At 36.2% G+C, this 15,069-nt stretch overlaps 1 protein-coding gene across 1 annotated transcript; it reads right to left on the bottom strand.

Moving 5' to 3' along the window:
- Positions 1-1,332: 1,332 nt before the first annotated feature.
- On the bottom strand, positions 1,333-8,067 carry LOC141605716 (eukaryotic initiation factor 4A-3). The gene is made up of 7 exons (XM_074424593.1): positions 7,620-8,067; positions 6,073-6,394; positions 5,413-5,520; positions 5,209-5,328; positions 4,172-4,339; positions 2,676-2,762; positions 1,333-1,702 (listed from the first exon to the last, which is right to left on the bottom strand). The coding sequence occupies exons 1-7, from the start codon at positions 7,904-7,906 to the stop codon at positions 1,589-1,591; spliced, it is 1,206 nt and encodes a 401-aa protein (XP_074280694.1). The 5' UTR covers positions 7,907-8,067; the 3' UTR covers positions 1,333-1,588.
- Positions 8,068-15,069: the final 7,002 nt, after the last annotated feature.

Below are 15,069 nucleotides of genomic sequence, written 5' to 3'. Positions count from 1 at the left end.
GAGAACAAAAATTGATCTAAGAAAACAAATCAAGAGAATTGAGTAATGTCATAAAATATGTACAGGTATGCGTTAAATCATTAATAATATCATTGAAAATTTTAGCAATTTGTAATTTATGAAAGAAAATCCAATCTCATTTGTTTTCTTATTTAAAGAGTTATATTTTGGAGGAAAAAAATTTCATATTTCTTATTCTCGTAATATATAGGGAATGGAAAGTAGAGAAATAATCTTGCTTGGTTAGGAATAAAAAGAAGTCATAAGAAAAGGTTAGGAATGAAAAAAAAAGTCATTAGAAAAGATGTAGAATGATAAGAAATGTGTGAGATTTCTTGCAAAGAGGACAAAGGAGAAAAAGGTGACTTGATTCTGAAGGCAAATCAAAATCAAAAGTAGAGTATTACTCCATAGTTTGGGAAAAAAGTCAACAATTAATAAGAAAGTAATAATTGTTTAAAAATAAATGAGTTGGAGGAAAAAAGCATTGGAAGTGAATAAGAGGTGGAGTAGCTTATGAAGTCCGCTAAGTACCATTCCTTCTTGTTTTACTACTAATAGCATCCGCAAAGGTGAGGCTCCCCATAATTTCTCTTTCCTTTTTTTATTCGTCCACCTCATTTTTCACTAACTTTTCCATTACCTTCCCCATTTCATAACTACATCAATGCAACAATGGGGTTCCCCAATTCACACACAAAAATTTGGGAAGCTCCCCAAAAGTAACAAAAATTGCCTTACTTTTTTGTTGGGGACCTTCCCTAAAAACAGTGGAACCCCAAAAAATGGGGAGGTTGGTGCAACAATGGGGTTGCTCATTTGAGAAAAGAGAAGGCAAAAGGGGAGCTTATTTCCCTCCTTTGCGGATGCTCTAACAATGCCAAGTATCTCTCTTACCAAACATTTTATATCACTAGACCTTGTCACAATTCGTTGTCATGTTCGCCCTTTTCGGAGAAAATTGAGGTCGTATGTTTTATCTACAACACGTATGTTTTATCTACAACACTCCGTAAATTTGATTTGTAAAACTGTCGTAAGAAAAATGTGATCATTTTTTAGTAAACAGTAACCACTTTTTACGACTAGCAAATCAGCAAGAATCCTCTGACAACACAATTTAATATTGTTGTTTTCATTCCACTTGCTTTTACCTCTATTTTCATGCTAAAATCGGATCCGTTAGATCGTTGCAAGATGAATTATAAAAAATTTAGAGACACACCCACCTTAACACCAGGTAAGCAACGGTAAATATGGCAAAAAGGCTATTTTGTTTAGTACTTCAGGCTAGCTTGCATAGGGTCGACTTTCGCAGTCAGGCAGACATTATTAGATCAAGCATGTTATATAACCGTCTAAATGAAGGCGCAAACTTTCCATACAAAAGGAATCTCATTTTCAACCAAAAAAAATCACTATATTTTGTTTCATGCCAAAAAAAAACCAAATGAGGAAATTAGTTACAGAAACTGGAAACAACTCCAACCATCAACACAAACTTATAAGCACATCCAAAACACACATTGGCAGACATAAGAGTTGTTCACTTTTGGGCCTTCTATAGGCAGGCTGAAACAAGCCCGACTCATATCAAATCAGCAACATTCATCGGCATTTCGTCGATTTGGGTACTGTAATATTGCTCAATATCTCTTAGAATCTTGATGTCATCATTCTTGACAAAGTTTATAGCAACACCCTGCAAAACTTACAGTCAGCATTAGAAACAGAAAAATCACACAGCTAAAATAAGACAAACAGCATTTACATTTAGAAATAGGAGCATAAACCGGAAGGAAGCACATTTAGAAAAATCCTATCCACATCCCTAAGAAATTGTAATTTGATTTGCACAAATTTTCTTTTCAAGGGACTTTAGACAAATTTTGGTGTAGACACATCTAAGTCAATTCAACTTTAGACAAAAGGCACTGGTAAAAAGTCAAGATTATCAGTCGTCCCAAAAGAAAACTACCGAGTAACTTATTTGTTTTGGTCTGTCCCAAGATAATAAAGTATAATCTCCCTATCTATCAAAATCGAAATGGGTACTAAGTCTTTGTTTAGGTAGTGAAACAGAAGGAGGGGGAAAGGATTGGAAGGAGAAAGAGGGGAGGGGAGGGGAGGGGAGAGAAAGGACCTGTAAACTTGCAAAATTATCGAGCAGACCACATGTAAAACTCAGCTTTCAAAATTTCACCAAAGTGCCGCCTTGAGAAAGATAACTCGAGAAAATTTATAAAAGATTTTCCAGTGTACACAAACAAAATTCTAACTGACCAATGCATATAGGATGTAAAGCTTAACATGTAGGCTCCTTAAATAATCCAGTCGTAGAGCATTAATGTGACAGAATGCTAACTGACCAGTGCATAGGGACATACTGTTCATGAAAATTATGAAGGCTGTCAAATAGAGCACTACATGAAATTGCAAATTTTTCGGCAATCTATGGAGCTTTAAAATAAAATCGACAAACCAACATTATGCTGGTAGCTTTAAGATAAATCTTCAATTAAACGTAAAATAAAAATGAATTTTAAAGTAGTTGACAGCAGAGACACATTATATACCACACTTGAGTAAGACCAGCAGAACAAAATTACATCAGTCAGTCGGTCACACAAGAAAACTTGATAGAGAGGAGAACGTATCAGGAAAGTTAAATATACCTTGCGTCCAAAACGACCTGATCGACCAATCCTATGAATATAAAGTTCTCGATTATTGGGTAGATCGTAGTTGATTACCAGTGAAACCTGAAGGGACAAACAAGAAGGTAAAAAACAAGCCAAAACCATACTCCTTTCAAAGATTAAAATATGAAAGTTAATAATGAAGCTGAAGAGAATCATGCATGTTTAAAAAGCATGAGAAATAAAGTATGTGAATTACAACTTCAACCTCACCGCATACCAACATATCAAAGAGCTTTTTTAGCAATAAGATTGTAACAGTATTCAAGCTGAATGGCTAGCTAAAGGAGTCTTACAAACTTGTTATTCACTTAGGTTCCAAAGGAGGGGCCGTTTAGATAGCGTCTTATAATCTTGTTCATAGAAAAGTGCAGTAGCAGTTAACAAGGGCACACAATTGTACAGTGCAAGTCATACCATTCTAACAGTCAAAAGATGGCAAAAAAACCACAGCAATAGCAAGGATAAAATTCTGAAGAATAGATATATCACCACGGAGCCCATTTATTTCCGATGGACTCAAACAGATACTCCCTCCATTCAACTCCACACTACACATATACCCTTTTCATCCATTCAACTCCACACTACACCTTTCCTAAAAAGGAAATGAAAAAGACAATTTTATCCTAATTCCAACAACTTATTTACATCAAATGCCATTGTTGGCCCACTCTATTCCACCATAAAACCCCACATTTATATTTTTTTAACATTTTTAACCCCACCATTCTTTTCCCTATGTACTTTTAAACGTTTTTTTAATCCATTCCTTAATACCCGTGCAAAAAGCATAAGTGTAGTGTGGAGTTGAATGGAGGGAGTATGTTCTTATGGCTCTGAGATATATTATTCCGTATTCATGAACCAGTACATGGCTGTCTCATTTTCGGCTATGGAACACACCCTATTTTGTAGTGGCTTCTTGAATGTCAACTGTCACGGGGATGATGGAATATACAGTTCAAACCCTCTTCACATGACTCAATTTATGTGAACAGGAGCTACGGGATAGTCAGCTCACATACAATAAGGGAAACAAAAGAAACTCTGAATTGTCAAATAGGGTAGTGTGCCACACTACTGCCACTAAATCTGCCGAGTCAGACAGATTGCCAGAAAAGAGAACATCAAGTCAGCTATAAGAGGGGATGAAGAAATGTTTACAGATAGAAAGCATGATACATGGGTAAATAGAATACTCTCTACGTTTTAATCATTTGATTACCTTTGATTAAAATACCCCCACAAAGAATAAAGAGGTCAACATTGACTGGAGCATAGTAGCAAATATCAAACAAAATTAATCATTAAATTTAGATATCAACATACTCCAACCAAGCAAAAGAAAAGATACTAGAAACAAAAACTCCCTTCTCACTGTGTATCTGAACTTGCTATGCAGAGTCCGAAACAGCAAATCACAAGACCACAAATACAGGGTAATAAACAAATCACAACATATAAAATACCTGTTGAACATCGATCCCTCGAGCCCAAACATCTGTTGTGATCAAAACACGGGTATGTGCATTACGGAACTCTCCCATAATAGCATCTCTCTCTTTTTGGGGCATATCACCATGCATAGATGACACAGTGAAATTGTTACTGCGCATTTTTTCAGTCAGCCAATCCACCTATCATATAGCAATAAATGACGTTTAGAAATAAAAAATGGCTTGAGGCAGCTCTACAATCACAGCTATTTGAGTGGGATATGAAAGATTGAAAGCTGAACAATAAAAATAGAGTATGATAGTATACATAAGCGCAAATACTTCCCCGATCCTTCTAGAACTTTACCTGTCTTTCATTTAAGAATAAGAACCCTAATATCACACAGTGACAAATAGGAAACTTTGCGAGGCAAGGACCCAACCACTTCATATAATTTGTTTCTTATTCGAAAGCTATCCTGTTTCCTCTAAACTAGCGCCCAACCAGGATATATGCTAAATACAAATAAAAATAGCAAAAAATGAATTGGATTTATGCACAACTACCAGAACTTCTTTTCAGACCTTAATAAAAACACTGAATAAAACATCCAAGACAAATTAGATATCAGCTATCTGAAAGACCTCTTTTTGAATGTGAGAGATCTCCCTTGCATAAATGTCAACAAAACATGGCTGCCTAATTCACAGTACACTCGATACATTTGCATAAGACGTTACACGATACACACTAGAATATATAGGAAAATTTTCAACCAAATACCATAATGTGTCAGAACATGGATACGAAAAACAAGTAAATCAGATTGGGGAATCGCTGAGGATTTGAGCAAATCCGGTAATGCAGAAATAAAGCCAAAAGTAATATACTGTTATGAGATTACTAGTAGACAGTATAAAAATTGTAACAAACCCACCCGTTAGCGCATATATTTTCTAATGGAACAAAGGATGAAGGCAACTGAGAAGACATACTTCAAGAACACCAACCATTAAGAATAATGCAAGGCTATAAACTAGATTGTAAATGGGCTAAATAAATACATTACCTTGCGTTTTGTGTTGCAAAAGATGACTGCTTGAGTAATTGTAAGAGTATCATAAAGATCGCAGAGGGTATCAAATTTCCAATCTTCCCTCTCCACCGCAACAAAGAACTGCTTTATACCCTGTCATACATAAGTGGAGAAAATTTATTAAAGCAAAAATTTTTAATTGCCTCATCATTTGAAGTGAGATTATGATGCACTGACCTCTAGAGTCAATTCATCACGTTTTACAAGGATTTTAACGGGATCTGTCATAAATTTGTTGGTTATCTCCAGAATTTCATTGGGGAGTGTGGCAGAAATCAGCACAACCTGAAAAGTATAGATACAATACATGCATAAGAGCAGATATATAGGTACACAGGTAAATTAGTTACAAGAAATCAACATGAATTATACAAGTAGGAGCTTTACAATCTTAATGAAGATGCAAGATATTCTCATAATAATAAATCATAACACTCCATTAAACCCCTATACTGAAATCCTTAAATCATAATCCCATTCGATGTACACATAGAAAATCATCAAAGAAATTACACCCATGTTTGACTGAGTGGATACTACAGTGACATGTTAATAATCAAACGAAGTTAAGGAGACACACAGACATGTAAAATAATCTACCATAGCAACAGCTGCGCACAATGGATTCACAGTTTAATTTAACTAAATAATACAAGTAGCTTCTGAAGAGGGCACTAGAGATGAATTGAATAATGCTTGTTCAAGCCGACACGTTATATAGAATCCATGAGCTTCGCACATAGCAAAGAAAGGTGATTATAATCATATCGAAAGAAGAGAAGCTATTGAGACAAAATGAGCCAGGAGGAAAAATCAAGACGAGAAAAAAGGCGGTACCTGAAGCTCTGGAGGAAGGTATCTATAAACATCATAAATTTGATCCTTGAAACCTCTGCTCAACATCTCATCAGATTCATCAAGAATTAAAAGCTTTATTTGTCTTGTTCGAAGAGTTCTCCTTTTGATCATATCACAAACTCTACCAGGAGTTCCTGAAACAACGTGAACTCCACTCTCCAATTTTCTAATATCCTCACCCACACTCTTGCCTCCAATGCATGCGTATGCTTCGATACTCATGTATTGACCAATGGCCATTATCACCTTTTCTGTTTGAGAAGCCAGCTCTCGAGTAGGGGACAAAATCAAAGCTTGGACCCTGAAAATGCAAGGAAAAAGAGGAATCGGATTCATCAAGCACTGTAACATAAGATAAAGACAGATAGCAAAGAAAAACTATTAACATATCGACAGAGCCTAAAAAAAAAAAAAAAGAGAAGTCAGGGAACAAGACAAAAGGATTCTTAGAAAGGTGAAAGGAGGCAGAATCATTATTCACGATGAAAAATTCATGAAAAACAAGGAGTTAAGGACATTGAACACGAGAATAACATTGGCACATGTTACTTCATAAGTTCATCTATCCTAAAAAAAGAGGGTTAAAACTTATAACCAACTGACAGTGATTAGTTTTGATTCAAAAGCCATAACTAGTATCTGATACAGTTTAGTCAAACTTGTTCTCCTATGAATTCTAGAGGGGGAAATGTCTTCACAAGGACGAAGTGTATGCTTCTCTAAGATTGGTTTCTTATATACTCCGTATAATAATCCCAAAACAAAGTAAAAGAAAAAAGGACATTTCATGAGTGCTCGTTCAGAAGAATAACTCTTATTAGTCATGTCTCTTCTCTCAGGCACCTTTCCCTAAAACCCAATCTAAATTATATAGAGCAGTACACCACGATAATTTTATTCCCAAATGCTCTAAGAGCATCCACATTGAAGAGGGGAGGGGAAATGGGGTGCGAGTGTTTGGATACAATTTCCCTCCAAATCATGCCTATTGTGGAGAGATTTTGATTTGTATTGTAAGAGGGAAAATAGATCCCTCCAAATCCTTCCCCCTACATTTCCCTCCACCCTTATTTGCTAACCAAACAAGAGAATTGAAATCCCCTACTCACCCTCCCTTTCTTTTCCCTCCAAATCTCTGAATCCAAACACACCCTAAAAGTCCATTGAAAAACTAGAAAAAAAGTAATTCATTTATGAGGTAAAATACCAATGGCTATGTTGTAGACCTAAATGTTGAGTTTCTTTTATTTGTTTAAAAATTTCATACTGCCATCCAGGTAGACACTATTTTTCATGGCTGTATATGTTATGGAACAATTCCAAAACCAGTATATATCTACAACTAAGACCTGATTATGATAATGTGTGGGAAACACTAGTGTGAAAACTGGGGGGGGGGGGGGGGGGGGGATACTTTGTTATGCATCCCTTGAGGAATGAGGATAAGGCAGAGCTAGGGGAGGTGCAATAGTATAGCCCTAAAAATTAGGGTTTCCTATTAAATTAAAGATAAAGATAAAACATACTCGCGAGAAGAGATGTCGACAATCTGGCAAACAGCAAGGGAAATCATAGAGGTCTTGCCAGTACCAGACTGAGCTTGGGCAATAACGTCGCGGCCCTGAATGATGGGCATAACAGCGCGCTGTTGAATAGCAGAGGGTTTTTCGAACCCGAAACCGTAAATACCTCGTAATAGATCGTTCTTAATACCCATACTATCGAAACTCGTTATTGGCTCTATTCCTTCTGTTGTCTCGAACTGCAGCTTCTCGTCATCCGGACGCCGTCCTCTGTTCGACCCCGTCGCCATCCCACACTTTCTTTACAACCTACCTTTATTGCTTCCTACTACCAGTATACTATATATATGTGGAGTATTTGTCCAAAACAAAGAGGTCGGAGACTGGGAGAGACGAGTATGGGACTCCACCGTCTATGTTAGGGTTTCCTTTTATTATTTGCATTCTCCATTCAAACCCCCTTATTATATACCCAATCCAATCTTAATCGACCCGACAAGAAACCATTTTCAAATTTTGACAACAACAAAAAAAAAAAAAAAAAAAAAAAAAAAAAAAAAGGAATTACTTTTTTTAACATATGGACTTTACCCCATATTCTTTTGAACTGAAACTATCTAAACTAAATTGAGATAAGAGTTAATATGTTAAAAAGAACAGGGCGTTAATTCTTTAGTTAATGGAGTAATTTACTTGTTTATCTATCATCTATCATTAATATTATTTGTTGAGATTTATTTATTAATAAGCTTATACTTGTTTGTTAAAGGATGAAATTAGGATTTGTTGAGTTTTATTTAATTAATCAAATTACGGTCGGTTGTGGTGGTTTGTGATGGCTGGCGCGGTGGGTGGTGATGATGCGAGTTTGGGGTGGCTAATAAACATTCGGACGTTCTAACATTTGTTGCTTTAAACATAGTCCTCTATATTCCCAGTCGACAATATTATTCACAATGAATCACTTCTCAAAGATTTTGTTTGTCAGCAACATCAATGGTTATCATGGATTGAGATCCACGTCTTCCACGAAATCTATCTATCTATCTACAAAGAACCAATGTATTAAAGTATAGTAATTCTCCTGAAAGACCGTCTTGTTGGAGCTTGTGTCCTCCACAAATTAGTGTGATAACATTTGTAAATCTCTTACAGGTTCACAAGGATATACTTCGTATTTTATCAGTTGATTAACGATTACCTAATAACGGTTGGCTTGCTAGAAAGTTTGACGTTATTATCATACTGATGGCGGTGATCAACTGGTCCTTAAAGGTCACACCTAAAGGATGTGTTTGAGAGATGTGGTTATGGAAATGTAATCACATTGATGCCTTATATGACTAAACAGTTAGTCAATGTGTTGATGAGACAATTATTTAATGCCGATTAAATAATATTAGCTGAGACGAATTAACTGTCAATTCGTAAATTGAATATAATAAGTTATATTTAATTAATGTATATAATGTTAGCTTGGACGAATTAATATGTTAATTCGTAATTAAATATAATCAGTTATATTTAATTAGCAAGTTAAAGTATATATTATACGATATTGTCACAGACCGGCATTAATAAATCCACTGCAAGTTGTTGTGTGTAGACTTATTAATACGGAATGATATAAATGCCAATTTATAAATAATACATTTTATACATGGTCGATCAACCGGGTGTGTCAGTCGATCGACTGATATGCCTGTTTCGGATGTATGGGCCGAGATTTTGGAAAAGAAAAAAATCACCCTAATTCACCCTAATACACGGTTATAAGGGAGAGGGGAGATTATTTTTCCTAACCTAATTCTAACCTATTTTTGCCTCTCATCTAAAAACACAAAAACCGAAAACCCTAAGGAATTTTACAGAAAATTTAGGGATCGATTCTAGCAAGAAGCAAGGGCATATCTCATATCGTCTTAGGTGCATCTGATAGGTGAATATCATTGCGATATTGTTCTTAGGCCGATTTTGCTAGGGCCGAAGGTTATTTCTTATTCATCTATGATTTTTGTTTATGCAATTTATTTTATGACTAGTTATCATCACAATATATTCGTTATAATCCTTAAAGTTAAAGGGATGCATACAGATAATTCCCACAAGTGGTATCAGAGCCAAGGCCACGAATTTTATTTTGATGATTTTCATAAAATTGGATGTAAACAAAAAAATTGGTCTCGAAAAATTAGGGTTTCGGCTGTAAATTTTTTGAGCCGTAGCTGATTTCGTTTCTCGGTGTGGTCGATCGACCAGTACTCCTGGTCGACCGACTGCCTCGACTAGTCAGCCGAGATGTTTTCGTTTTTTTTGTTGCTTTGAATTCCATTTTGATTTTTCATATTGTTGTTTTAATCAGTTAAGATAATAATATGATAATTTGTAGATGTTTCGATTTAATAAATCGAGATGTAAATGGAAATCGGTTTTGTCGGATTGATGAATTGTTTTTGCTGTTTTTTTTTGGCATATAATTTAATTTAACAAAATTTCAAATCAATTATGATAATCGGTTTTATCATGATTTAGATATTCTTTTAACAGGTTAAATTTGAATAATCTAGTTTGAACATGTATTTAAATTAAAAGTTGAATATGCCAATCTTGTTAATAGCAACTTTAAACAATTGTTCGTTTTTTCCGATCAAAGGGTGCGGCTGTTTTAATTTTTTTTAGCCGAGACACAAAAAAATAGGGTTTCTGTTTTTTGTTTCTTTTTTCAGCCGAGAAATGATAAAAAAAAAAAAAAATTGTTTCTGTTACTGTTCACGATTGGGCAGATTTTAAAAAAAAAATTGTTTTTTTTCGGTTTTAGCTGTAATACCGAGAAAAGTTTTTTATTGGGCTGTTTCGGTTTTTACCGAGATAAATTTTAAAGAAAATTTTATTTTTGGTTTTGATTTTGGCCAATTATTTATTGTGAAGCGGTCCATAATTCATAGATACCTAATTATTTTATTTTCTTACCTAATCAAAAAAAAAAAAAAAGATACCTAATTATTTTAAAGCAGTTTAAAATATGGATGGATTAAATTCATATTACATGTTTAATATGAATTAAGATTAAATTTATAGTGAGTAATTGAGGAATTGTCACTTAATTTGATCAATTAAATAAGTGGTTTGGGTAAAATTAATCTACATAATTAAAGAATTATGTCTTATATGTTTAATTTTTTTTAGTTGATGCATTTTATTTCAGTTGAATGAATCGTTGAATGGTTTTATTTACGTTTTTTTTTTTTTTTTGCAATCGGTTGTAATTTGTAATACCTAGTGTGGCCTTAGTCAAATTATGTTTTCGTAGTGATGGGAACATAATTTTTAATGTAATTTGAGATCTCGTATCTCCGTTTGGTTTTCTTTATTTATTACGGTTTTGAAATTAGAATGTAAATAGGTTTATTATGTAATTTTTAAATTGTAATTTTTGAGAAGACTAAAGATGGAGATTGTAGCTCACTCCCGCTACATGGATCAAGATGGAACATCAAGACAAGCTTCTCGGGTCCATGGATGGATTCCAAAGTTGTATTAATGTTCATTTTGATAGGATAGGCCACACTAGGACTTTATTTTGTTTTACATTTTACCGTTCTTATTGCTTTTCATTCACATGCTAGTTAATGCATCATATTCCGCCTAAAACCAAACCACCTACTAAAATGCATGAAAATTGACACATATATGTTGTATGTTAGTTTTCATAGACATACATATGTCACATGTTTTTAAGCCATCACCTTAGTTTATTCATTCACGCATGCTAGATATTAGTTCACTTAAAATGAATTAAAATAAAGTTGATGGGATCTTCCTCTAAAACGGAAATTGAGACTAGTCTTTATAAGGGCAAACAACTATGAATCCCTTCTTCGTCGGTAGGCATAATATGACCCCTTCTACGTTGGGTAAGTAGTTTGTGTTGACTTAGTTTATCTCAACATTATAGTCCGAAGAGTTTCTCGTGATTATGATGGACTAAAGATAGAATTTACAGAAATTTATCGACCAAGAATTCTAACAGTAGAATTAGCCAAAAGGTTGGCTTATCAATTTACAGATAATTGAGTCTTGGGATCATTTATATAATTCTTGAGGAAGGTCAATTGTATAAATGCATGAGTCTTCGCGTTATAACAGTATTACATTAGACTTAAATTAAAATCGATGCACATGCTTATTATTTATTCTTCTTTTCGCAGTGTAGAACACGTTTATTTTACTGTTACAACAAATGGCTGGAAATAACGAAATCCCAATGCCAAGTGCCACACTTGGACGCGAGTCCTGGCTGAAAGTTTTTATGGACAACATGAATCAATACACGCGACTGAAGAATGATGGGTCCAACTTTGCGGACTGGGAGATAGCACTACGGAATGCTGCCATTGCTGACGGTAAGCTCAAGTACTTAACTGAGTCAATACCGGTTAACCCAGGCCCCAATGCGGGAGTTAACGAGTCACTTGCTTATAGTGATTTCGTTATGGAAGCGGGTGCGATAAAGAACGTACTCATCTTTGCAATGGAAACCAATTTGCATAGACGCTTCATTGCCCAAGGTACGAACAAGATTTTCACCACGCTCACTAACGAGTTCTCAAAAGCACCGAGAATCGTTACTTATGAGCATACCTGTCGCTTCTTTGATGCGAAACTCCAAAAGGGCCAACCGGTTAGCCCACACATTCTTAACATGATTGAGAATGTCGAGAAATTGGAGGCACTTGATTGCAAAATCAGTGAGAGCATTGTCATTGACCAAATGCTTCATTCTCTTCACGATGGTTTTGCCCTTTTCAGGGCGAACTACTACATGAATGACTTAAATAAAAGTCCTCATGAGCTACACTCACTTCTCGTACAAACCGAGAAGGATATGAAATTGAGTGGGAGCATGAAGCAGGATGTTCTCACGATTTCCAACAAGGGTAAAGGTAAGGGCAAAGCTCCAGGCGACCTAACTGTAAGTAAGCCAAAATTCAAGAAGCCAGGAAATGGTAAGAGTGGGCCTGGTGAGACTAGTGGCTCACAGGGCAAGGCAAAGAGCAAGGGCGGTGACATTGAGTGCCACCATTGTCACAAGACTGGACATTGGAGGAGGAACTGTCCCGTGTACCGTGAGGACATTAAGCGCAGCGCGTCGTTCTGTTGGTATGTCATCTTATATTCATATGATTGAGATTAACCATGCAAGTTTCGGAACTTGGGTACTTGATACTGGTTGTGGTTCTCATCTGTGTAACATTTGCAGGGCCTAAGAAACATCACACCTCTGGGAAAGGGTGATGTGGACCTGCGAGTCGGGAATGGAGCCAGAGTTGCTGTTGTCTCGAAGGGAACATATGTAATCCAACTCCCTAGTGGTTTTGAGTTATTTTTAAATAATTGTTACTATTGTACCCAGTTTGTCTAAGAACATTATTTCAGTTTCCGTACTTGATAAAGACAGATTATCATTTTAATAAAGGATAATAGCTGTATTTTCTCTTTCAATGAAATGATTTATGGCAAAGCGGTTTCCATGAATGGAATTTACATCTTAGATCAAACCACGGAAGTATTACACGTGAATAATAAGAAATTAAAGGTTGGTGACAAAGATCAAACCTATCTATGGCATTGTCGAATGGGACACATAAATGAGAAACGCGTAAAGAAACTCGTCGATAATGGGACTATTCCCGCATTCGATTTTTCTACATATGGCACGTGTGAATCATGTCTCATTAGCAAAATGACTTGAATTTCCTTCAAAGGTGTTGGAATGCGCGCTAGTGACCTATTAGGACTCATACATACTGATGTTTGTGGACCTATGTCAATTACCGCTAGAGATGGCTATAGATATTTTATCACTTTCACGGACGATTTGAGTAGATACGGATATGTCTACTTAATGAAGCATAAAAGTGAGTCCTTTGAGAAATTCAAGGAATACCAGAACAGGGTTGAGAACCAACTGGGTAGAAAGGTTAAAGCACTCCGTTCAGATCGGGGTGGCGAATATCTTTCAAATGAGTTTGATCAACACCTTAAAGACTGTGGAATCGTTTTACAGTTAACTCCACCTGGAACACCTCAATTAAATGGTGTGTCCGAACGGAGAAATCGAACCTTACTTGATATGGTTCGATCCATGATGAGTCACACGGTAGTGCCTGATTCATTATGGGGTTTTGCTCTTTTTGTCATTTTGCTCTTATACTTAACCGAAGTCCGACTAAAGCTGTCGACAAGACTCCATATGAAATGTGGAAGGAAACGGTCCCTAACTTGTCCTTTATTCGGGTTTGGTGTTGCGAGGCTTATGTCAAGTGGAGACACGAGGATAAGCTCGGCCCGCGATCGGTCAAGACATACTTTATAGGTTATCCAAAAGGAATGTTTGGTCATTACTTCTATTCGCCTACCGAACATCGAGTTTTTGTTGCGGCTAGTGCGACGTTCTTAGAGAAAGAATTTCTCGAGAATAAGACAAGTAATAGAACCTTCGAGCTGTCGGAGATTCCAAAACCAACAACCGAGGAACAAATGGAGGAAGTTGTTCCTCCAACTGATGATACGGTTAATATTCCTGAGGAACCTAGGAGGTCGGGTAGAGTCTCTAATCCTCCGGACAGATACATTGGTATGGTCGAGGAGAATGACGTTTTGCTCCTAGAGAGTAATGAACCCGCTATCAATAAAGGTGCTATGGCCCGTTCCAACTCAAAGCTATGGCTCGAAGCCATGCAATCCGAGGTGGACTCCATGTTTGAGAATGACGTATGAGATCTAGTTGATTTACCTAATAAGGTAAAACCTCTACAGTGCAAATGGCTTTACAAAATAAAGCGTTCTGTAGACGCGCAACCAGATACCTATAAGGCACGACTAGTGGCAAAAGGTTTCACTCAAGTGCACGGATTGCATTATGATGAGATTTTTGCACATGTAGTCATGCTACGTTCCATTCGGATAATCTTAGCGATTGCCGCATTTCATGACTATGAAATTTGGCAAATGGATGTGAAAACCACCTTCTTAAACGGTTATTTGGAGGAACAGTTGTACATGGTACAACCCGAAGGTTTCATAGATCCTGAACATCCTAAGAAAGTATGCAAGCTTAAGCGTTCCATTTATGGACTTAAGCAAGCTTCTCGGAGTTGGAATCATCGTTTCGACCAGGTGATAAAAGAGTATGGTTTCACACGATCGGTCGAGGAACCATGCTTATATATCAAGTCGAGTGGGAGCAAGATTGTATTCTTGATATTGTATGTTGATGACATACTCTTGATTGGGAATGACATTCCTCTCTTATCTTTGGTTAAAGAATGGTTGAAAAACCATTTCCAGATGAAAGATTTGGGTGAGGCACAACGTATTTTGGGAATCCGTATCTACCGAGATAGATCACGACGGACGTTATCACTTAGTCAGGAGTCTTATTTGGATAAGA

This window comes from Silene latifolia, chromosome 10, assembly GCF_048544455.1.
Source record: "Silene latifolia isolate original U9 population chromosome 10, ASM4854445v1, whole genome shotgun sequence".
Taxonomy (NCBI): Eukaryota; Viridiplantae; Streptophyta; class Magnoliopsida; order Caryophyllales; family Caryophyllaceae; genus Silene; species Silene latifolia.
Note: the sequence above shows the minus strand (reverse complement) of the source record. Positions and strands in the feature narration are given on the sequence as shown.